Source organism: Chrysochloris asiatica, unplaced genomic scaffold (assembly GCF_000296735.1).
Source record: "Chrysochloris asiatica unplaced genomic scaffold, ChrAsi1.0 scaffold00192, whole genome shotgun sequence".
NCBI lineage: Eukaryota > Metazoa > Chordata > Mammalia > Afrosoricida > Chrysochloridae > Chrysochloris > Chrysochloris asiatica.
Window position 1 is genome coordinate 764,096 of NW_006408710.1, and position 26,222 is coordinate 790,317.

The following is a 26,222-nucleotide window of genomic DNA, read 5'->3' on the forward strand; positions in this document are numbered from 1 at the left end:
GGCTGCCATTTGTATTTCAGAGTAGAACTGTGCTCCACAGGGTTTTCAATGGCTCTAATTCACCAGCCAGTCCTTGGAAACCCTGTACGGGCTCACAACAGACTTGATGGCACTTTACAAAAACAACTATCTTTGGAAGAAGAAACAACATGAATTGTCCCAGTAGGGCAGTGAAAGAAGGGGATTTGCTAAATTCCTGCATCTCTACTCCCGGAACAGGATCATTTTACTCTTAGGACTCCCCCACAAACTTGATTCTGACTCATAGCAACCCTACACAGGATTTTTGAGACGGTTATCTTTACAGGACCAGACAGCCTCAACTTTTGCCTATGAAGCAGCTGGTGGATTTGAACTGCCACCTTGTAGCCAACACCTAATCCACAGTGCCACCAGGGCTCCTTAGTGTAACATGAGGTTGCCTTGGCTGATCTGCAGTACAATGTCAGTAAACAGGATCTGCTTAAGTAGATGAATGCCCACTCCCATGGTGCATTGCATATTTAAGAGTTGATTCACTGACTCAAAGCTAAAACATGGTGGCCTGCTTCCCTTGGATGCATCCATTACGGAAAAGATCCTGGCTTCCATTGATAAAATTTCCAAATCTTTCAAAAATAATTTTCAAATTGTTCATTGCTATTGTTGTTAAGGGCTGTCAAGTCAGTTCCGACTCATAGCAACCCTGTAAAAGGTCTCCAGGGAGCCTCTGGTGGGTTTGAACCAACAACCTTGTGGTTAGCAGTCCAGTGCTTACTCTACAGCACCAGACCAGGACTCTAGTCATCTATTGTTGTTAAGTGCTGTTGAGTCAGTTCTGACTTAGAGCAACTCCGTACAGGGTCTCCAGGGAGCATCTGGTGGGTTTGAACCATCAACCTTGTGGTTAGCAGTCCAGTGCTTACTCTACAGCACCAGACCAAGATTTTAGTCATTTACTGTTGTGATTATTATTAAGTGCTGTGGAGTTGGTTCTGACTCATAGCAACTCTGTATAGAGTTTCCAAGGAGCAACTGGTGAGCTTGAACCGCTGACCTTTTGGTTCAAACCGACCTTATGGTCCAGTGCTTTATCCCACAGTGCCACATGTTGTTGTTGTTGTTATGCGCCGTGGAGTCAGTTCTGACTCATATCAACCCTGTACAGGGTTTCTGAGGCTGTAAATCTTTATTGGAGCAGAACGCCTCATTTTTCTCCCGTGGAACAGCTGGTAGTTTTGAACTGCTGATGGTAAGATTAGCAGCCTGATTTGTAACCACTACGCTACCAGAGATCCTTACAGTGTCACATACCAGTTATCAAATCCAGCTCTGATTTTAATGGGTCTCTGAAAATCCTTTCACTTCTGACCTGTCTCTGGCTCCTCTTAGTTCCAGTTTATGTTGACCACAGAGAGCAGATTTATCGCCTTAAACAATGCTTGGAATAGGCCACACCTCTTCTCAAAGCCCTTTGCTGTCTCCCAAACACCTGGAGAATAAAGTCCAAGCCTCTAGCCTTTTAAAGCCCAGTAGAATCTCCACCCGTGAATTCCACCCATACCTCACCACACCCCTGCATGCAAGGCACCATGGGTGGTATCTTGTAGTCTCTCCTGAATTTAAAAAAAATTAGCAAGTAGATTCCAGTTTATGGTGGTCTCATATGTGTCCAAAGGAAACCCACTTCCATCAAGTTTACAGCTGCCCTGTATGGGGTTTCTGAGACTATAAATCTTTATGGGAACCCATAGCCTCATCTTTCTCTTCAGGAGAAGCTTGTAGGTTGAACCACTGACCTTGCAATTAGCAGTCCAATGCTTAACCCACAGTGCAACCAGGGCTCTTTATGCATGTCAGAGTTGTTATTTTGTGATCTGTTCCTGTATTGGGTTTTCGAGGAGCAGCTAGTGGGTTTGAACTGCAGAACTTGTGGTTTGCAGTTCAGTGTTGATCCTACAGTGCCACCCAGATGTCCAGAAATAGAGGTCAGGTCTTTCTTCCAAGGGACTTTGTGTGGACTTGAACCTCCAGCCTCTGGGTCACCAGCCCAGTACTCTAAGTGGTCTGAACCACCTAGGGACTCCTGAATAGGCTGTCTCCATTCTTGCCACCATGGTGTCCTGGTGCAGCGCTGTAGGATCAGCCCTAGACTGCTAACTGCAAGGTCGGCAGTTCAAACCCACCAGCCGCTCCTTAGAAAACCTACATAGGGTTGCTCTTAGTTGGAACCCACTGTTTTTATTGGTAAATGCCACCAAGTCAGTTCTGACTCATAGTGACCCTGCCTAGGTTTTCCGAGGAGTGGCTGGTGGATTTGAACTGCCCACTTTGTTTTTAACAGCACCACACCGGCACTCCACCGGCTGGATTACTGTTGTCGTTAAGTGACGTAGAGTCACTTCCAACTCACAGAAACCCTGTGTAGGGTTTTCAAGGAGCAGCTGGTGGACTTGAACCACTGACTTTGTGGTTCATAGCACAGTGCTTATTTATTTTACAGCGCCACACGAGGATCCCATAGGCTGGACAGACAGTAGGTTTTCTCCCTTAGACCAGGGTTGTTCCTCTAGCCAGGTGTGAAAAAGCATCTAAATATCTGAACTTGGATAAAGTTCGCTTTGGAATAGAAAAAGCAGAACTTGCTACTTAACCTGCAAGAAATGGGCATCCCCAATCTGCCCTCCCCAAACACAGATGCAACACTGAATTTCAAGTTTCTTGAAAAGATCTGACCTGGTCTGTTTCTTACTACATAAAACGTTGCATCTTTTCTTCAGTGTTAAAAGTAACCTTATCTCTAACCAGGCAAATCACCAATACATTCTCCATTCGAGGAAAGATGTTATAAAATGGAGGTGTAAGGGCAAAACGTCTAAAGGAAAGAACCCTACAACAGGTGCGGAGCTGCAAAACCAACACACTGAACGCCCATACAGACCTTCTCAGCCAGCCAAATGCTCTGGATGGCTCACTGAAAAGCTTTTTGAAGCTGTTGCTGCAAGGGTTTTTCGAGAACAAAATGCCCCCTCCCCTTGGCCAGGCCGTTTTAGGCCCATTGCTTACTGCCAAGCGCTTGCCTGCCTTGTTTATCTGGGGTCAATCCTGATTGTACTCAGTCATCTTGCTCAGCGACCCGGGAGACCACGTTTCCTTAAATCAGCGCCCCGAGGACTCTACGCGAGAACTACATTACCCAGCAACCCCCGCGCCCTTCGCAGGAAAGACGTCTGCGCACTAAGATACTCAGTTCCAAGTTTGGAGCTTTTAGCTGCCAGCTCTGGCCCATCATGTAGCTGCAGCACAGCCTTGCCTAACGTTGCAACTGGGGGAAAAATCACTTTCCTGTCTGTTTTGCAAGGTGTGCATTTCCATCTTGATTCCCTGGAAGTCCATCTGCTGCATCGGTCAAGAGAAACTCCACTTGCATGAAGAGTGCACGCCTGCAGCTTGCATCTTTGTTGCAAAACTAGCTACAGAAGAGAAGCAAGGCAAAGTCTTTTGTGCTCCCCTCCCCCATCAAAGGAAAGGGGAAAATGTCTCAGTCGAAAGGTAAGAGCCTATTTGCATTACTTGCAAAAATGCAAAGGGTTGTGCATGCATTTATAAATGCATGGATGCAATTTTAGCCTGGCGATTGCATTTTTAAGTTTGAGGTTTTCCACAGCTCAGTTGCATTTCCTGTTTAGTATGTGTCTTTTTTTGCAGACACAGTGAGTTCCTGTAAGGCAGGGCTTGCAGTTCAGCTGTGCATTGACGTTATTTGCATTCTTCTCCTAGGATTACTGAGCTCTTTTTGCCTTTTGCATTGTCAGAACGGATAGAGCAGGTTCGTAGCGTCTAAATGTGCAAAGCTTTATGTATGGGTAAAAAATCTTCAGTATGCACGCATATTACAAGTAATTTTGCGTGCAACAGGAACACAAACTTCTTAAAAGTCTGTAGGTGAAGATGAAAGGTAAAACTTGAGTTCAACTACTAGGGAATTAATGTAATGTTATATTTCTTTGGGAATGAACCTTTGCGGCGCCAGTATTTAGTGAAATTTCCATTGATAGCGCTTTGAACATTAGGCAACTTTTCATATTTAAAGGAAGTAGAGGTGAAGTGTAGAGAACAGCTCTTCACAAAAAGCTGACAAGAAGTCTTACTCTTCTGAGATTTTGCACTTTACACCAATTGCTTATTGGCTTACAGGATTTAGTAGCAGTGGGGACAGAGAGAACGTTTCTCTCTGCCCATTTGGCGGATGGCTTTCTATCTCGAGGGGAAAATTAGAGGGGAAAACTGTACTTTTAAACATTACAGCAACATGTGTGTGTGTAGGGGGCTGCACTATGCCTTTGATGAGCAAAATGGAATCTTTTAAGTATGTGATTGAACATATTTAGTCAAATATAATATGTCAGAAGTCTAGACTTGTGGCTGTTTTATGCTTTTTCTTTTCTTTCTTTCTTTTTTTCTTTTTTTTTTTACATGGTTGTATTTTGCAGAATTAATGACATCCTGGGGAGGGGGTTAATTTTTTTTTTTTTTTCTGACATGAAATCAGAGAGCTGAAAGGGGTTTCGTAAAATGCCTGTAAGATCCTACAGATCTATAGAGAAAGTTTATGCTATGGGAGATATCTTGGAATAAAGAAGAGGTAAGTTAGGCATCCCAATTGTCATTATTACCTGGGGCCCACTGTGAATAAGACCTGGTAATATTAAAGTGTCTGTAATCTTTTGGAGCTCTGGTAGGGTAGTGGTTATGAATCAGGCTGCGAACCGCAAGGTCAGCAGTTCGAAACTACCAGCTGCTCCGCGGGAGTAAGCTGAGGCTTTCTGCTCCTGTAAAGATTTACAGCCTCGGGAACCCTGTTCAGGGTCGCTATGAGTCAGAACCAACTTCACGGCACATAACAACAACAACAATCTTTTGGAAGGAGCCCTAGTGGCCCCCTTGGCTAAGCATCGGCTACTAACTGAAAGGCCAGCAGTTCAAACCCACGAGCTTTTCCCTGGAGAGAAAAAGATGTGGCAGTGTACTGCTGTGAAGATTTCAGTCTTGGAAACCCTAGAGGGCAGTTCTACCCTTTCCTAGAGGATCACTGTGAATTGGAGTCCACTCACCAGCAATGGGTTTGGTTTTAATAAGCTTTTTGCTACGTTATTTGTACCTCTTTTTAATTTGACTTTTAAGAGGGAAGTGTTATTGTCAAGAGTTGGAAGAAGGCTCTGCTTTTCCTAAGTGTTAGGGGAGACTGTAAGTCTGAAAAGTTGAAAGTGTTCAGGGACCTAGGCGTTGACATTCCGAGGTCGAGATGCTCCTTAATATGGGGGGAACCTACTGTGTCCCCAGTAGAGTAGTAACAATTTAGGAGAGAGCCTTGCTTTGATATATTAGAAAGGTGGTAGTTAGTTACTTTGTATCGACAAACATATACTCATTCATTCAATTTCATTTAATATAGGTATAAATATATATTGAAGTCCTGGTATAGTGCAGTGGGTTAATGCACTGGACTGAAAAATCGGTGTGATCTGCAAGGTCAGCGGTTCAAGCTCACCAGCTCTTCAGAAACCCTACACAGAGTGGCTAGGAGTAGGAACCGACTGGTCGGCACTTAACAACAACATGTGACTATGTATTGTGATATATGCAAGTATGTGTGTATATGTACATATATATGTGCATATGTGTGTGGGTATATATTGTTGTTAGGGGCCATTGAGTCAGTTTCCACTCATAGCAACCCTGTGCACAACAAAATAAACTACTGCCGGGACCTGCTCCATCCTCACAATTGTTACCTTTGAGTTCATTGTTGCTGTGGTTATGTCAGTCCATCTTGCTGGGGATTCTTTTTGTTAACCCTTCACTTTTCCAAGCATGATATCCTTCTCCAGGTTAGTGTACCTATTATTACATGTTGTGTGCAGGATTTGGGGATACCAATATTTTAAATGTAGTGTTTTCCTTTAGGAAAAGAAAGCATGAACATGAATTACTATAATATAAGATAATTAGACAGGCATTGAAGAGAAATGTCAGGGTTCGTGTTTAGAAAGCAGCGATGGATAGTCCAAAAGGTTTGTGAAGAAGCTGTTTTTTAATGTACCTGGTGCTGTGTGATAAGTGCCCGACTTCAAGGTGGGTTTGGACTGCAAAGTTGGTGGTTCAGACTCATCATCCACTTCTTGGAAACCCTATACAGGGTCGCTACGAGTCAGAACCGAATCGATGGCACTTAACAACAGCAACAACAAAGGCCTTTGGACCTTAGAGTTGAAATTAAATCCAGTTCCTCTTTGCATATTTTTAGGCTGTCTCATAAGGTGACCAGCTTCCTTCTTGTAAAGCAAGTTTTTGAGCTGGGAAACTAAAGGTGATATTAACATGGGACTCTTCCATGATCACTTTGCCCATGGTGTCAGCTCTGCACATCAAGTCCCATTTACCCGCATGAGTTTCGTAATTGGGCCCTGTTTGCGAGGTGTGTCTGGTTTGAACATGAGAATCTTGTCCAAAAGGAAAATTATTGATAGAAAGAATTAGGTGAATCTTGGCCTGAGCTTTAAATGTTAGAAGTGGTCTAATTCAGTGCGGTATTATTCTAAAATGCCCTTTTTAATATTTTTTTTTTTTGCAGTATCAAAATTCTTTGTAATACCATAATCCAACAGGATAGCAGAAAAAGTGAAAGGTGGATCCCACCTCACAGTACTGAAGAATTTAACAACATGTTCAATCCAAGGACCTTTACGAACTTTCTAGATCACTATGATTCAGTTTTACAGACCTCTAATTTAAAGTACAGCCAAGGCAAAAGAATTACAGACTCCCTGGGAGCTGGTAGGACTGGGTTACTGTGCTCCAGCCTTACCAACAGTGAGATTCCGAGAAAGAATTTCTTAAAAAGAAATTGTGCTTTCACCAGTTGTAACTTTAGGTGGTAGGCTTTCAGCTTGTTTATATTAGCTGTCTGGGGTTGAGCTGACATTTTTCAAATATTAAAGTGGTAGAATGCCTTTTGAGGAAATCTGCAATGTAAGTTAACAGGAAGGGGACCCAGAAGGTGCAGGAATTCCTGCCTATACAGGAAGACAGGCTACAGGGAAAATGTGTCATCTACACTCACCCCCGAGGAAAAACCATTGTTATCAACTTTAATGATCTGGAGGGAGGGAGTAAAGGAGGCCAAGAGATTGAGAGAGGCAGACCTGACTTCTCCCAGCTCACCTGGAAATGTACAAAAAGTTTGCTCCTGGTAAAATACTCCTTCTCATTTCTACCTCTAAGCTCCTTGAAACGAATCTCAGTTTAGCCTAGTTGAGTATACTAATAGGTAAATTATGTCATGAGAAATGCTTGCATGTGGGAAAGGGCTGAGCCCTACTAAGAGTTCTTTGCTGGTGTATTTCTTTACACCCAGGGAAATGGAATGTGAAAATTTCTCATTCTGTGTGAATTCCTTTGTTAGGTTTGTACCAGACAGCCTTGTCATGCTTAGCCTGTAATCTGAGCCAGTATGTTTTATAACCACGTACATCTCAGGACACAAAATCAGAATAGTTACCTTGGGTTTCCTGAGCTTGTTTTGTATGCCCTTGCATTCACTACTGAATAGTTTTCCCATGTTACCTGCTCTGGATTTCAGAGGGTTCTTGTGGTGGTCAGTTTAATGAGAGACAGAAGGATTGAGAATCTCATCCCTGTACATTAGTTTAATGACACCTTCCCCAACCCCCCTTTTTTTTTTTTGCCATTTTAAAATCTGAAAGCTGTATGAGGTATACTTTTTAAAACTTAAAAGAGAAATTTTATAAGTAATTTTGTTCATTGTAGAAACATTTGAAAATACAGAAAAGGAAAAGGAAAAAAAAATCATTTGTTACTTCAGTATGAATTTAAATATGTATCCTTTAATTTTTTTCCCCTATCCTCTGTACAGGCATATGGAAAATACAAAATGCATATAAGACTAATAATGTCTGTTTAGTTACTTTGTATTTCACTTACCAGTGATGGTTGTGTGTAATGGAGTGATTAAAACTCACAGCAACCCTGTATAGGGTTTCCGAAGCCAGCAGTTCGAAACTACCAGTTGTTCCGCGGGAGAAAGATGAGGCTTTCTGCTCCCGTCAAGATTTACAGCCTTGGAAACCCTGTACAGGGTCGCTATGGGTCGCAACCGACTCCATGGCACTTGACGACAACAACAGCAACAACAAATCTTTACAGGAGCAGAAAGCCTCACCTGGTAGTTTTGAACTGCTGATTTTGGGGTTAGCAGCCTGATTTGTATGTAACCAATATACTACCAGAGCTCCTTTACTTGCCAATATACTATGACGTATTTCCAAGCTAATATTTTCTACATTTATAATATTCTGTTCCATTGCATTTATTTGACTAGAAGTCTATTGCTTGTTGATTTTCAATTGTAGCTAGATAATCATTCTAGCTCATACATTATTGTGCATTTGATCGTCTTTGATTAAATCCCAGAAGACAGAAGTATTGGTTATGGGTATTCAATTCTTTCCCACTCCCCATTCTTTGTTCTATCTTATAAACATTTTTTTATAATACTGATGATGATGATGATGGTATATATGCATGGAAGAATTGAAACAATAGATCAATTCATCGTTGTTGTTGTTAGGTGCCGCTGAGTCAGTACTGACTCATAACGACCCTATGCACAACAGAACAAACCATTGTCCGGTCCTGGGTCAACCTCACAATTGTTGCCACACTTGAGCCCACTGATTCTGCCACTTTGTCAATCCATCTTGCTGGGGTCTTCCTCTTTTTCTTTGACCCTCCACCTTACCAAACATGATATCCTTCCAGCTACTGGTCCCTTCTGACAATATGTCTGAAGTATAAGAGACGAAGTTTGGCCATCCTGGTCTCCAAGGAGCATTCTTGCTGCACTTCCAACACAGATCTGTTGGTTCTTCTGGCAGTCCATGGTACTTTCAATATTCTCCTCCAACCCCATAACTCAAAAGCACCAATTCTTCTACGGACTTCCTTATTCACTGTCCAGCTTTCGCATGCATATGAGGTTATTGAAAATATCATGGCTTGGGTCAGACGTACCTTAGTCCTCAAGGACTTTGCTCCTCAACACTTTTAAAAGGTCTTGTGCAGTAGATGTGCCTAATGCAACACGTCGTTTGATTTCTTGACGCTGCTTCCATGAGTGTTGATAGTTGATCTAAAAAGAATGAAGTCCTTGACAACTTCAGTATTTTCTCTGCTGATAAGAATGTTGTTTATTGGTCCAGTGGTGAGGATTTTTGTTTTCTTTACATTGAGATGCAATCCATAACGAAGACTGTGCTCTTTGATCTTCATCAATAAACATTTTAAGTCCTCAGATCACTCGAAGTCACATCTTCCAGAACTAAAAAATATTAGTGTCTGAGTGATGATCTCTCTTCATCTAAATGTGCACACACACACACACACATATACAATTGCACACACTGTATGTGATATTTTGCAGCTTGCTTTTCATACCCTGGAGTGCTGGTGTGGTACTATGGGCTTGAACCACTGACCTTGCAGTTCAAACCGACTTTGTAGTCCTGTGCATTAACCTACAGCGCCACACCAGGACTCCCTTTCCACATTAGTACACATAAAGTTAGTTCATTCTTTGTAATGATTGTACTTTGGGATTGATAAAAATGTAATGCAACCATTTTTTACCCAGTATCCTGTTGGACTGTATACATAGTTCCTTTATTATTATTTGTTTCTAACAGCTATAAAAAATACTACAAGGAATGAATACCTTAAACATGCATCTTGGAACTCTTGCCCAGTTATCCCTTTAGCATTAATTCATACAAGTGGAAATGCTAGGTCAAAGGGCATACATGGATGTATTGCCAAATTGCCCTCCAGAGAGGTAACATTAATTTCCATTCCCACGGATGTTTGAAGTGCCTATTTCTGTCCTTTTAGGCATTATGGTAAATATTGCCAAAATTGCTCTACAGAAACATAATACCAATTACAGTCCTGCTTTCCTTCATCCGAGTATAATAGTTTGAAAATAGCATTGCCAATTGGATGAAAGTTTCTAACGCATTCAGTACCCTCACGCGCACTTTTTAGTACGAAGAAAGTTGAATTTTTTTACACTTTTTTTGGCAGTTGCATTTTGTGTGTATAAATTATTATTATTTTTTCAAAAAAGATGTGTTTTTAAAATGTTAATTAGGGGACTAAGTTATTTTCAAAGTAAGACCAGAAAATTCCAGGATAGCATCATTTAGGTAATCGTGATTGAAAATTTCATTCCATGCATCCAACCAATTTAATTCCCTGCTGAGTTCTAGTTTTAATTTCAACCAAAATGTCTTAAGTAAACACCATATATTTTATAAACTCATTTTGTTTTATACTGTGTATAGCTACCTGGACATGTATGAAGATAATGAGAAAAATGTAACGATGTTATTGATGGATATTCCAGTCTGGGAATAATTTACTTCTGGGCATTTTTGCATTTTCTATTACTTCTATAGGCAGAAGACAATTTCCTTCAGTTTTGTAAAATGATTCCTACATAGCACCTGTTTGTGGACATATATGCATTGCTGAAGAGTACCTGTTTGTTTTTTCTCTCAAGATTCCTGATAAATGCCTAATCCAAAAAGGTGACTGACTTTAATTGATCTGGTTGAAAGAGTTATGGCTAAGATCAAATTTGGTGATTTCACAAGTTATATGGACTCCTGATGTGGCGCTGTAGGATAAACTGCTTGGTTGGTAGTTCAGACCCTTTCCTCATACCCTTTACAGGGTCGCTGTGAGTCGGAACTGACTTGATGGCACTTAACAACAACAACACAAGTCACCTAAGTCAGACTTGTGTTCCTAAAGTAGCCCTTGTAAACATGCCTCTGTAGGCACCCTGGTATTAAATGATAGAATTTGCAGCTGCGAAAAGAGTTTAATAATGCATTAACTCAAGAAGCAAATTGAGGTCTGGGAATTCAGTGGTTTGTTCAGAGACATTAGAATTTAGATCTTTTCATTCTATGTCCCAAAGTTTTCTTCACTAGCTACCCACCAACACTATCCGCTTTATAAAGGAGGTGGGTTGTTTTTTTTTTCCCTTCAGCGTCTTTAGTATATTTCACAGTTTTGTTTTGTTTGTTTTTATGAGATAGATGAACTGATGCTGAAGGGAACTGGGGTCCCCAAGAAAAAGTGACACAGGAATCATGGTGGTGGACTTTCTTCCCAATTCTTTGTCAAAGGGTATTTGCCAGTGGTCTCATTGGAATTCCCAGTGCCTCTGTTTTACAATTGCCAGTTTGAATTGCTGTCATTGTTATTTGCCTTTTATGGACTATGCAGTCTGAAAGTGCCTGCTGGGTAATTTACCCTTCTTCTCCAGACATCTTCTAACCTCTATCCCTTTTAGTGGTGTTTGTAAATAATAGGTGACCAATAGATACTTGATAATGAAAGTAGTTTTCATTAGTGGGGTTATAAGTATTTCCCAAGTTTCATACAAATTTCATAGGATGCTTCCTTGTTTGTATTAACATTCCTTTATGTTTTCCCTTTACTATCTGGAATTTGCAAGAATGGCATAAAAATCAACTTTGTCTGGCTGAAGAAGTATAATTTTTCCTACCTAGGTGTTGAAGAGCAAAGATGGCAGCTTGAGGACTAAGGTGCATTTGACCCAAGCCATAGTATTTTCAATAACCTCATATGCATGTGAAAGCTGGACAGTGAATAAGGAAGACCATAGAAGAATTGATGCTTTTGAGTTATGGTGTTGGAGGAGATTATTGAAAGTGCCATGGACTGCCAAAAGAACCAATAGATCCATTTTGGAAGAAGTGCAGGCAGAGTGCTCCTTAGAGGCCAAAATGGCCAAACTTCATCTCTTATACTTCGGGACATATTGTCAGGAGGGACCAGTCACTGGAGAAGGATATCATGTTTGGTAATGTGGAGGGACAGAGAAAAAGAGGAAGACCCCCAACGAGGTGGATTGGCCAAGTGGCAGCATCGATGGACTCAAGCGTGGCAACAGTAGTGAGGTTGGCCCAGGATCAGGCAGTGTTTTGTTCTGCTGTGCATAAGGTCGCGATGAGTCGGTACCGACTCGATGGCACCCAACAACGACAACAACAACAACAACAACAACAACAACAAGGCCCTCTATGATTTAAAGGCTGCAGGATACTTTACCAACTTTCCCTTTTTAAATATAGCAGAAACAAGGGGAGCTGTCCAAAGGATTCGCTTAGATAGGATTGAAGTGAATCGCTTCATTTATTTCATGCATGGTTTCAAGAACGGGTTTGTTAAGTCTGTGGAGCTTCTAGAGGGTTGTCAGAGACAACCTGACAGTTTTGAAGAGCTGGCTGCTCCAGGACAGAACAGTGAGCTCTGTGAGGGTTACCCCCAAGTGAAAGGGTTCCACACTTCCTCCTCCACCACGGTTAATAATTCTCCTGTCTCCTCTGCTCTGAGTTTTGCCACCATTGATTCTCTCCAGAGGCTATTTTCTTCCCTGACTGGATCCACACAGTTTGACACAGTCCGTTCACCCTCCTCTTTCTATGTCAGAAAGTAGATTCAGATTAGAATGCACACAAATCAAGTCCATCACAAATCATCCATAACTTAGCTCAGTTTGAAGTGTTGAATAGGTACTCACAGAATTCCCCTGTCATCTTCTTTCTTTTCCATCCTATATGTCTTAAGTCTCATTTTTAGGATCAACAGACTATTTGATTTGTAATGCTCTTTTTCAGAGACCATTAGTCCCCAATCTGGGAGCTGATCACTAGCCGTGTCCCCTAACATCACTACCATCCAATCACAGTTGACATTTACAATGCCAGAACTTTACACAAACCCAATGGGCCAGATACTATTATTATCTTTCATTTACAAATGAGGAAACTGAAGTGGGGGAGGGGAGATTGCCCAGTTTGTGGCTGGATAGCTAGCAATTTGCGGATGCTGGACAGGAAAAGCAGGACATAAAAAACGTCTGTCTGGCCGAAGGGTAAATGCTCTTACCAGGGGTTTGCAAACTGTGGCCTTGAAGCCAAATCTAGCACCTCTGGCCAAATTCAACCCTACCAGTTTTTGTTTAAGATAAATTGTGGTGCTAAAGGATAAGCACTGCGAAGTCAGTTTGAACCTAAAGGTCAGCAGTTCAAACCCACCAGCTCCTCCTTAGAAACCCTATACAGGGTTGCTGTGGGTCGGAACTGACTCGATGGCACTTAACAACAACAACATGAGTTAAAAATTGATTTGACTTTTTTTTTTTTTGATTTGACATTTTTTAAATGGTTGCAAACCAGTCAAAAAAAATAATTATTTCATGACACATGGAAATTATACAAAATTCAAATTAACGATAAATAAAGGTTTATTGGTTACTTTGTGTGCAATAATGGTTGTTTTTGTTAAGTGCTATCAAGTCAGATCTGACTCATAGCGACCCTGTACAGGGTTTCCAAGGAATGGCTGGTGGGTTTGAACCGCTGACCTTGTGGCTCAGTGCTTATCCTACAGCGACAATGGCAGTGTGGAATCCCAGCATCAGAGACTACATCACTCAGAAGTCACAAATACTGACTCTCTGATCCTTTTTGAAGAAATCTGCCAATGCCTGCTCTTCAGGATTTTGCTGCATTGAGTGGTGGGCTCTTGTGGTGATTGGATCTCCAGATTACATTCGTCTTTAATGGAAAGTTATTAACCCATTACTCCCCTGCTACTCATAAGGGACTTCCCACAGGAAATTTCTGAGTGATTTTTCTCTCAGTTATGAGAATTGTAGACCATGGCGATTTCCCCTAAACGAAGCTACTGGTTTTTTCAGTCCATCCTAGAATGCAGTCTCCTGAGCTATTGGTCTTCCTGTTTGCTTTATATTTCTCTCTCTTTTTTTTATCTCCCCTCTTCCATTGAAACATTGCTAATGATTCCTTCCCCCAGTCCCTCCAGGGTCTCATAGTTTTATTCTCTTCTTCCTCCAGGGTCTCAGAGTTGTGTTGAAATTCTCCTGAGACCATAGCCCCCCAGAGCGACTGATGATCCATCACACTGACCCATCTCAAGGGTTCCGTCTTTCCTTGTATGTGGAGTGAAGACACAATCATCTTCCCTCAATGTTAGGGGAGTCTCTATTCCACCCAGAGAAATTTCCAGCTCCCATCTCTGACAGTTGCCAAGACTCTCTTCTCACATGAATTTCCACAGCAGTAGATTTTCTTTGGGACCTGAGTCCCCTTTGGCTTGCTGTTTGTTTAGTTGGATCCAATTCATAGCGACCCTGTGCACATCAGAACGAAACCCCCCGGGCCCTGCATCAGCCTCACAATGGTTGTGACGTTTCTGCCCATTGTTTTTACCACTGTATCAGTCCATCTTGTTGAAGGGCTTCCTCTTTTTTTTGCTGACCCTCTACTTTTCCAAGCATGGTATCCTTCTCAGGGACTCATCCCTCCTGATAACATGTCTGAAGTCTGAGCGATGAAGTCTTACCACCCTGGCTTCTAAGGAACACTCTGGCTGTACTTCTTCCAACACAGATTTGTTTGTTTTTCTGGCAGGCCATGGTATTTTTCACATTCTTTTCTAACACCCTAACTCAAATGCCTCAAGTCTTCTACGGTCTTTCCTTTGGCTTACCAAACCAAAAAACCCAAGCCATTGCAGTCCCCAAACCCACTGCCATCAATTCTGACTCATAATGAGGCTGTGAATCTTGATGGGAGCAGAAAGTCTCCTGCAGTACAAGTGGTGGGTTTGACCTACTGGCTTTGAGGTTAGCAGCCCAGTGCAATCGGGACTCCTTAGCATGAGAGACCCCAACTGAGGCTGGGCAGTGTGTTTATGTAGGAGGGGAGGTTGTTGTCAAGACTCTGATAATGAAGGAAAAGGGGCAGTAAAAGCCACATTAAGGTAGGCTGACAAGATTAGGACACTTCCTTCCCACAGTTTGGCTAAGGCTGGAAGCCAATCAGATCAGAACTGATACATTCAAGAGTAGCTCACTGAACCTGAGTAAACCCAGATTTGTTCACAATGTCCACAATGATGAGGTCCATTTAAGTTAAATACAACTCAACAGTTGAGGTAGATGCCAACCCATGGCAGCCCTGTCTGCGTCAGAGTAAAATTGTGTTCCGGAGGGTTTTCAGTGGCGGATTTATCACAAGCAGATCACCAGACCTTTCTTTCAAGGTACTTCTAGATGGACTCAAACTTTCAACCTCTCAGTTAGCAGCTGAGTGTGTTAACCAGTTAACCACATGAGTCCTAGTGTGGCAATGTAGGATAAGCACTGGATTGCTTATCACATCTCACCAACCCCTCCTTGGAAACCCTATACAGAGCTGCTATGAGTTGGAACCGACTCAATTGCACTTATGAAGAAAAACAATAATGTAAAGACAGCCTCTTTGTGACATTTGAAAACTTTGCTAGCATATGTTCCCTACTTTTTCGTTTACCCCTTCTAACATCCCAAACTCTTTGCGATTCAAAAAGCAATATTCCAAAAAGAATTATGGGCATATATTCAAGGAGGGAACTTGAATCTATAGTTCATGTAAATTAATTTGCAGATATATTTTTGGTCATTGCCAGGTAGGACTAGACAGAAAATCAGTCAAGCCTGCTCTACCACTTTGGAGTTGTGATGTTGTTGTTATTGTGTGTTGTCAAATCACTTCTGACATATAGCGGCCCTGTATAGGGTTTTTGCGTCTGTAAATCTTGACTGGAGCAGAAAGCCTCATCTTTCTCCCACGGAGCGGCTGGTGGACTAGAACGGTCAGTCCTGCGGTTCACAGCCCAACACACAACTCACGATGCCACCAGGGACCCTTTAGGAGTTCTTGTTGTTAGAAAATCTATTTGATTTCTAGTTCCAGTTTCCTCACCTGCTAAAGGAGATACTGACACTCATTCAGGGGCTGCTTAGGAAAATGAAGTAAGATCATGTAAGTAATATCTTTTCACCATTTATTCAACAAATGTCTTTTGCATGCCTTACTGAGTTTTGAGGGATTGTTCTAAATGTTTCGTTGCTGTTTCAGCAAAAAAAAAAAACAAAAGGTTGCCTGGTTTTGTGTGATAATTGGTGTTCTGGAGTACACAGAATTGGCCACTGTATCAATCCCTGCCTCTGAGGGTTTCTTTCATTTTCACTGACCTTATGCTTTAGCAAACATGATATTCTTTTATAGCAATTGGTCCTTCATGTTGTAAGTGAGTCAAGTCCCGCCTTCCTCACGTCTAAGGAATTTGCTAGTTCTAGTTCTTCTAAGGCTGATTCGGTCCTTCTTTTGGCAGTCCTTGGGTGATGAAGATTTTTTAGTTTGGCACCCCCTTTTTTTGACTTCATGTTTCCCTTTCTTCTTGGTTATTCAGTTCCTGTGTCTTCCCTTTTCATTGTCCTGCTTTTACAAGTGTAAACACACATTTGCTTCACTCTTCCTTTTTACTCTTATGCTTCAGGAAATTCTATTCTAGCAGGCGGTAGGAAACCACAGAAACATCTAGAATATGAGACAGAACCCTACGTAGACCCTAAAAGAGGTACTGTCATGAGGAAGATTCTATGAATGAGAAGGAGATCAGATTCAATATGGTTTTCAGAGTTGATGATAAAAATATATTCTAGATCCAAAGTCATTATGGAGAAAGAATTTTGACTATAAATATCCAGTAGCAGTGATAGAACCTTTATATAGGCAGAAAATTCTTGAAAAAAAAAAAATTAAGAACATGTCCCAACAAAATATGTGCAGCTCTGGTCAAAACTACCAGCCTCTCTTTGGAAACCTGATACAGGGTCGCTAAGAGTCAGAACCAACTCAATGGGACTTTAACACCAACAGCAGCCAGACACTTCACTATGTATCCTTCCCAAGAACTTCCTTTTATCGTATAACCTTACAATAGGTTAATCAGTGTAATATATTGTCTTCCACAGTCTCAGGTGTGATTTGGATTGTGGAAACTCCAGGAAATCTAGAGGTTAATAGTTAAACAAGTTTATCATATCAGCCAGATTTATAGGCACACTGTAATTATATAAGCAAGCTGTTGGTTTCATAATCACGGTCTAGCTAGGCTAGAGAATATTTTCCAAAGCGTGGCCACAGCTATCATTTTCATTTTTTGTAACCTGCTAATGTGCCTTTTCCATTTCCTAGTGCTTTTCCTTTTTCTAGAATTGCCTGGCATCAGTTAGAGGGGAAAACAAGTTATTCAATGTATTTGTGAATTCGCGTTCTACATGTCTTACGAGGGCCTTTCCAGAAAGTTACTTTATCAGGCATGATATTAAACACTGGCAGGGGGGTCTTCTTCTTCTTCTTTTTTGGTGTTCTAATAAAATTTTATTTAAAATATTATAGACCAGTTCACAAATTTGCATGTAATCCTTGCACAGGGACCTTGCTAATCTTTCCTGTATGGTTCCAACTTCAGTATGTTGTAGTTAAAGGATGTTGAGTCGGTTCTGGCTCGTAGTAACCCTGTACAGGACCCCCTTCCAAGGAGCAACTGGTAGGTTTGAACTGCCAGCTTTTCGGTTAGCAGTCCAATACTGATCCTCTAGCTAGTGCCACACCAGGACTCCCAAAGCAAGAAGTTTTGTTTTGTTTTCATTTTCAATTTCAGAAAAATATAATTTGAAGGAGAAATACATTTAACACAATTAATATTGTGGTGGCCTTGTTGTTGTTAAGTGATGTAGAGTCAGTTCCAACTATCAGGTGGATTTCTGACTCATATGGACTCCATGGACCAAAGCAGATAACCCCATAGGAGTTTCTAGGTTATCATCTTTTTTTTTTCCAAAATGTATTGTGAATTGAATGAAGGTAAACAGACAAGATCATCAGTCTTACAGTCAGCCAATCATGTTTTGTTTAATCTCACTGATTATGCTTCCCTAACAAGAAAAATTGATGCTTTTGAGTTATGGTGTTGGAGGAGAATACTCAAAGTGCCATGGGCTGCCAGAAGAACCAACAGATCTGTTTTGGAAGAAGTGCAACCAGAGTGCTTCTTGAAGGCTAGGATAGCTAAACCTCATCTCTAATACTTTGGACATATTGTCAGGAGGGACCAGTCACTGGAGAAGGATATCATGTTTGGTAAAGTGGAGGGTCAGAGAAAAAGAGGAAGACCCCCAACGAGATGGATTGGCCAAGTGGCAGCATCAATGGGCTCGAGCGTGGCAACAATAGTGAGGTTGGCCCAGGATCGGGCAGTGTTTTGTTCTGTTGTGCATAGGGTCGCTATGGGTCGATATGGACTCGATGGCACCTAACAACAACAACAATTATTCAGCTTCCACCCCGTGGCTTCCCTTTTCCATCTTATTTTTCACAAATGAACAAAGCAAACATATTTGCTGTATATATGTTTTTGTTAAGTGCCATTGAGTCAGTTCTGACTCATAGTGACTGTGTGTAGGGTTTCTGAGGAGTGGCTGGTGAATTTGAACTGCCTACCTTGCTGTTCAGACAGACCTTTCGGTCCAGTGCATTATCCCACAGCTCCATACCAGAAGACGACATACAAAACAAAAACTATATTATGCTACCTTCTTTAAGGAAGCAGATCTCTTTGTCTTTCTCCAGCAGAGTTACTAGGTGGATTTGAACCCACCAACCTTTTTGGGGAATTTAACTTTTTGCTTGGTTCAGAAACAGAGTGTCCAACAACTCTTGAACACACATTAAGCTGTTCTTTCACTATTTCAACTGCTAACAATTTCTCCAGGAACATAGTGTGTAGTCAGCCCTCTGTTTCCTCAGTGACTCCATTCCTCTCAGAATCGGTAGAGCAGGCCAGGTGGGTGAACTGATGGACCCACAGTCAGCTTCAGGCAAGCCACAGAGCAGATAGTGGCCCACCTAACTGCAGTTAAAGAGCATGCCCGGCCCAGTCAGGGAGCTGGGACCTGCCAGCTACCATATCAGCTACCATACCATGCCTGCCTAGTCTTCTCACTCAGGACTTAGTTCCTGAAGGAGCATCTGTTTTTATTGGGGAAATGAGGGAGGAAATGTAGATAGAATTCTGAAACTGGTTTAAGAAGAAAAATGGGATATTTTGTTATTGTTGTTGTTGTTAATTGCCATCGAGTCAATTCTGACCCTTAGCGACCCTGTGTAGGGTTTCCAAGGAGCAGCTGGTGAGCTTGAACCACTAGGGTTCCAATTTTTTTTCCATCTCAAATTCTAATTTTAGTTTATGCTGTGATCTATTTATGAATGAGACAGTTATGGAGGAGTAAACATCTCCATTTCCACTTGTTACTGAGTTGGCTCTGACTCATGGCACCGCAGGTGTGTCAGAGCAGAATGGTGTCACAGGTATTTAAAAAATATGTGTAATTTAGTTTGTTGTTGTTGTTGAGAATATACACAGCAAAACATACACATAAGTCAATGGTTTTCTACCTGTACCTGTTTGGAGTTGTCCCTCCCTCATTAACATAAATTCACTGCCCTCTAAGGTTATCTGATCTATCCACTTGCTATTGAGGCTAAAACACTCAAGACAGACATTTTTTACTACTTAAGCTAAACTATTGTTTGGTTTTGAGAATTCTTCAGGGGATGATATTTTTGGTTGAAGGTTTAAAAGATGATCTCAGGACGATAGTTCCAGGGGTTTACCCAACATTTGTGGCTCCAGGAAGTCTGGAGTCCATATAATTAGAAATTCTGCTCTGCGCTTTCCTCTTTTGATCTGGATTCTTCTATAGAATGTTTGGACAAAATGCTCAGTAATGGTAACTGGGCACCATCCAGCTCTTCTGGTCTCATGGCAAATGAGGGAGTTGTTCATGAAGGCAATTAGCCACACATGGTGTTTCCTCCTCCTAGCTGGGACTCTCCTGCTTCCTCTTGTTCCAGAAAAAAATAGATCAGGTGTGCCTTGGTATGGCCATTTGTAAGCTTTTAAGACCCCAGGCACTATGCATCAAATTAGGAGGGAGAACAGAGCACACAACATGTTATTACGCCAATTACCTGGGATGTCCCCTGAAACTGACTCTCAGTCTCCAAGCCAAGAAGCCAAATCCCATGAGGTTTTTTGTTGTACGCAGCAAGCTCAGCAGCTACGCTTTAAAAAATTTTTTGGTCATTATTGTCAATATATCACACAAATTTGGCCAATTCAACTCGTTCCAGTGTCAACTTATTGACAATTATAATAAAGAACTTTGTAACCAAACGTTAATCAGTGTGCGATTCCTCTCTCCTCTTCTTCCTCTGCCCTTGTTGCTATTGTTAAGTTCCCTTGAGTTGATTCTGACTTACAGCGACCCTGTATAGGGTTTCTGAGGAGCAGCTGGTGGGTTTGAACCACTGACCTTGTGGTTAGCAGTCTAGTGCCCTTTTATGATTGGCTATTTCACTCAGCATGTTGTTGTCCCGTTCCATCCTTATGGCACGTGTTAGTAAGACTTCATTTCTCCTCCTGATTGGGTACTGTTGCTCCACAGGGTTTTCAGTAGTTGATTATTTTGGAAGCAGATCAGGACTTTCTTTCAAGGTGCCTCTGACTGGTCTTTGAACTTAAAATCTTTTCACTAACCCTTTGCGCTGCTTAGGGGGTCCACTACGTATATGTATGTGTGTGTGTATTATTTATAGGTTGAATTAATCAAGTATTATTGAGCCATTAAATTATCTATACTGTGCTTTTGTTATTGTTCAATGCCTTCCACTTGGTTGCAACTCGCAGTCACCCAGTATAGAATTTCCAAAGCTTGCAAATCTTTATGGAAGCAGAAAGGCTCATCTTTCTCCTGCGTGGAAGCTGGTGGGTTTGAACTGTCAGCAGTCCAGTGCTTATTCTACAGTGCCACCAACTCTCCTTGCATTGTGCTTGTTGCAAATGCTGTCGAGTCGGTTCTGACCCATAGCGATGCATAAAAAATGAGTAGAAACCCAGTGTAGATCTCTGGGATCAACTGGTAAATTCTGGTGCAAGAGAGTCAGGACACAGAGGAAGCTGAGGGGAGCCTGCTGGTCTGGGGAGACATGGCTCAGGTCGGATCAGCTTTAAGTGGGGCTGTACTTGTGAGAACAAGGATGGATGCAAAATAGACACTTACTCCTGGTCCTCCAGCAGACTGTCTGCTCTTTCTTCTGGTTTCTATCTATTACAACAGACTTCTTGTTGTTAAGTACCATCAAGTCGGTTACAACTCAGAGCGATCCCTGAGTCCTGGTGTGGCACTGTAGGTTAATGCGCCAGACTGCAAAGCCGTTTGAACTGCAAGGTCGGTAATTAAGGTCTCCTCCATCTGTTCCTTGGAAACCCTATACAGGGTCGCTGTGGGTCGGAATCAGCTCGATGGCACTTGACAACAACAAGGGTTTCCAAGGAGTAGCTGGTGGGTTTGAACTGCCAAATTGTGGCTCGAAATCCAGTGTTGACCCTACGGCACCACATAAGGAGTCTAGATGCTTGTAAACTGGGAGTGTTCTATTAGAATTAGGAGGAGGGGGGAATGCAAAACAAAAAGAAAAACAAAAGTCTCTGTTGCTGTACATATTTGAAAAGCTTAGTTAGAATTGGTGATAATGTGAAATGCTACACATTCTCCTATGGAGCTCTGGTAGCGTTGTGGTTAAGAGTTGGGCTACTAATATCCAGGTCAGCAGTTAGAAACTACCAGTTTCTTCTGTGGGAGAAAGATGAGGCTTTCTGCTCCCATAAAGATTTACAGCCTCCCTATCCAGGGTCGCTGTGAGTCGAAACCAACTCCACGGCACATAACTACCAATCACTACACATTCTCCTGGTGTGGTACTGTAGGGTCAGGACTAGACTGTGAACCATAAGGTTGGCAGTTCAAACCCACCCGCTGCTCCTTGGAAACCCTATACAGGGTCGCTGTGAGTTGGAATGGACTTGACAGCACTTAACAACAACAACAACAACAACAACACTCTCCGTGGCAGGTGTAAAAATAGGGGATGGGGTTTGAAGCTGGGGTAAGGGGTGCCCTGTACAAAACGGTTGTAGTCCAAATGAAAAAAAGCTTAGAGGGAATCGGAATAAAGTAAGAACCAAGCATGTATAGCTAGGAAATTTTGTTTTAAGAAAGTATCTATCTGTAAGACTTTGAAAAAAAGTCCTACCTGAATGCTACCAAGCTTTCACAATATTGATTATTAACAAAAGGTCTTTTCAACAGTGTATATACTTATTAGAGTTAATAGGCAGGTTTGTTTTCCTAATGTGAGGTCTGAGTATGTTTAGTATAAAATTATGTTTTAAAAATACCTGGATCCATTTCAGCAAGAGGGGACAAGAAGGGAAGAACTTGTCTAGGCATGTTGTTTGAGGGGGTCGGGGCTAAAGGCAGTGAGAAGGGACCTTCCAACTTGCAGTGGACCATCCACCATTCCTCATTCCGCCTTGCCAAGCTGACTTCAAGTGTCGGGGACTGGTGGGCCACTCGGAGAAAGCCACATGAAAGAAAGCCGTGAGTTCAGCCTCTGCTGTCCGTCCCTCAGAGCTAGGCGGAGAGTCCCGGAATAGGTGATCCAAACGCCAAAAGGGCAGGTGGGCAGCAGAAGAGGGGCAGGTAGAAAGTCAAGAAGTACATGAGGCAGTTTGGAAGGGGCGGGAAGAAAGAATAAGCCGGGAGTTCAACTTAAAAATGCAAATTAGAGAGTCAAAGGGTCTGAGCGAATGCTATGCTTGTCTGCTGGAAGGACCTGCATTTAGGAAATGCGTCTCCACCTCTTGGTTTCTTTCAGCTTTGGAAGAAATCTGTGTGCATCTGAATATTGTGTGTTGATTTACCCACAAGTAGCTTGGGAAAGTAAGGGTGTGGAACAGCACACAGAAAAAGAACAACAGAAACGAGTTTGGGGTTTGTTTAAAACAGGCTCCGATTTATCTCTTTGTGGAGGCTAAGTGGGCCCAATAGAGTCAGAGAGAGACAGAAGGGGTAAATTGGCTGGATTGTCGGGCAACTTGGGTTAAGCCTGAAATCCACCACTGGGTTTCCTCTTAGGTTAGGAGGTGAACACATCTAAAGCTACACTGAGTCTTAGACATCGAAGTCCAAGGCAATGCTGGAAAGCAGAAATGTGAGTGCTGGAGGGCAGACTGGCTGATGTTCTAAGAGGTTCTGAAGGGACTGTAGACTCAGTCTTTGGGAAAGCAATTGGGGACTATCAAGAACGTGTGCAAACTGTCATACTCTTTGATCCTGTACTTCATGTATGGAATTCTAGGAGGGTGCAGAGGAAGAAAGTCCTGGTGATATAATTCAATAATATGCAGCTTTTGAAAACTTTATGGCACATGGTTCAACTCTGATATGCGTGGGGTTGCCATGAGTCAGAATCCACTCCACAGTAGCAGGTTTGGTTCCTATAATGTTGTTATAATGTTATCATGCCATTGATTTTGATTCTGATCCCTAACAACCTCGACGTGAATCAGTAGAACTGCTCTGTGGGATTTCCTGGATTGTAATCTCTCCCATACTGCTGCTGGGTGGGGTTCCAACCACCACCCTTTCTGTTTGTAGCCAAGCGCTTAACCTTTGCTCCATGAGGGCTCCTTGGATTCTATAATGTTGTTGTTGTTGAGTGCCTGTCGAGCCGGTTCCGGCTCATAGCGACCCTGTATAAGGTTTCCAAGGTGTGGCTGGTAGGTTTGAACTGCCCACCATTTGGTTCATAGTCTCCTGCTGATCTTACAGACCACATTAGGAGTCTCTGGTGGTTCTTGAGTTTCTGTTTTACAGAGAAAGAAATTGGAACCCAGAGTTAATAATGTGTCTAAGATCATGCAGTTAGTGGCTGCAGAGCTGGGATTCAAATGCATACAAATCTCATGCATTTCATTATGCAACTTCAGTGCTCAAACCATGGTGGGTTTGAACTGTCAGCAGTCCAGTGCTTATTGTACAGTGCCACCGACGCTCCTTGCATTGTGCTTGTTATTGTTAAGTGTTGTCGAGTCGGTGCCAACTCTTAGCCACCCTGTATAGGGTTTCCAATCAGTGGTTGGTGGGTTTGAACCACTGACCTTGTGGTCGAGTGCTTATCCAACAGCACCACACCAGGTAGGAGTCAAGTAATGCCTGGCTGCTTTCGTGGCCTTTTCCCTTTCCCTGCTGGCCTTTCGAGTCCCTCCTCTCTGCTTTACTCTGATAGTCAGCCCTTCTTTCTTCTATAGACCATACGTTTTACAAACTCCTCAACACAAACAGGATTAAAGAACCACATGACCTGCAGCGATACGACTTCAGTGTTTTAGTACTTATTGCTTTTTGGCTATTTACGATCTATGACCTGAGACCAAATTCTACCTGTTGCAAAAACAAAATGAAACAAAACAAAACTGATTGATTGTCTAGCTCTGAGTCAGGTGTCCACCCTTGGTATACGAGGGGGCTTCAAAAAGTTCAGGATAAAATGGCATTGAAAGATAAAGGCATTTTGTCTGCTTCTTTTTGAAGGTCCCTCATATAAGGAGTAACTATGTGACCCTCTACTCACCAGGAGTCCTGGTATGTGGCACTGTAGGATCAGAACTGGGCTTCTAACCACAAGGTTGGAGGCTCAAACCCACCAGCCGCTCCTTGGAAGCCCTATACAGGGTCGCTGTGAGTCAGAACTGATTTGACAGCACTTACCACTACTCTGGTAGCGTAGTGGTTACGAATTGGGCTGCGAACCTTAAGGTCAGCGGTTCGAAACTACCAGCCGCTCCGCGGGAGAAAGATGAGGCTTTCTACTCCCGTAAAGATTTACACCCTCGGAAACCCTGTATAGGGTCGCTATGGGTCGGACCCGACTCTATGGCACTTAACAACAACAACAACAACAACAACAACCAACACCCATTTATAGAAACAGGTCATCTGAGTTGAAATCACAAGTGGGACAGACAAATGGATTGAAACAATGAACAGACTAGAAGAAAATGTGTGAAAACAAATGAACATATGAATATGGCTGGTTAGGCTTATACTTGAAGGCTCACTGGTGAGAGTGTTCAGCTGCTAACTGCCAACTCTGCTCCACGGGAGAAAAGATCTGGCTGTCTGCTCTCATAAAGATACCAACCGCTGTCATTGGGTTGATTCCAACTCATAAAGACTTGTTTCTGAGGCTATACATCGTTAGAGGAGCAGAGAGCCTTCATTTTCTCCTTCGGTGCAGTTGGTGGGTTTGAACCATCCCATGGTGACCCTACAGCTCCACCAGGGCCCTTTCCCATAGAGCTTTGAGCCTAGGAAACCCTAAGAGGTAGTTTCACTCTGTCCTATGCAGTTGCTTGCGTTGGAGCCAACTGAACGGCACCCAACAATAGGTTTGTACTCGAAGGACACTTTGATAATATTTTTGACCTGTTACGTTTGATACCGTTCATCTCCTAAAAGCTCATTAGAAAGTGCCATGCTATTTATAACAAATGGAGTCCTGCTGTGCTGTTGTAGGCTAAGCACTGGAATGCTAACCACCAGGTCAGCAGTTCAAACTCACTAGCCACTCCTCAGAAACCCTATACAGGGCCTTGATGAGTTGGAACCGATTTCATGGCACTGAACAACAGTAATAAATAGCCTGGTTATTAAGAAGTCGGAGCATCTCTCCTTGGATTTTCTCAGATTCTCTGTGAGTGGAAAAGACTGAGACCTTAGATGCTATGATTTCTTCTCCTGCTCAAACCCACCAGCCGCTCCTTGGAAGCTCCTTACAGGGTCGCTGTGAGTCAGAACTGACTTGATAGCACATAACAACACCCATTTACAGGTGCTGTAGGTTGTCTTTATAAGGCGCATTCAAATGAGCCCAGACACCAACTGAGGAACGAACTGACCAAACTGCACAGTGCCTTCGAATGAGAAGACAGCAGAAAAGATCCACTGTGCTCTCTAATGGAGAAGTAACAAACGTAAGATTAATTGTTTGATGATGTGACGTTTGCCCAACTATGGGTGTGTGGTACAAAGCGTCTAGCAGAATGTGAAGACGCGAGCTTAGAATCGTGGCGTACTATATCAAGCAGGACCTTAGAAATCATTGAGGCTGACAACCACATTTTATAAATGAAGCAATTAAGACCTAGTAAGATTGAGTCTGGTAGCGTAGTGGTTACGAATCGGGCTGCGAACCTTAAGGTCAGCGGTTCGAAACTACCAGCCGCTCCGTGGGAGAAAGATGAGGCTTTCT

General features: G+C 42.4%; 1 protein-coding gene across 1 annotated transcript in view; it reads left to right on the forward strand.

The window, feature by feature from the left end:
• Positions 1–3,215: 3,215 nt before the first annotated feature.
• The window catches only part of MAP2K6 (mitogen-activated protein kinase kinase 6), a 160,232-nt gene continuing 137,225 nt past the window's right edge, over positions 3,216–26,222 (forward strand). Inside the window, exon 1 of the mRNA XM_006872294.1 lies at positions 3,216–3,531. Coding sequence (XP_006872356.1) covers positions 3,516–3,531 — 16 coding nt within the window. The 5' untranslated portion in view covers positions 3,216–3,515. The remainder of the gene's footprint in view (positions 3,532–26,222) is intronic.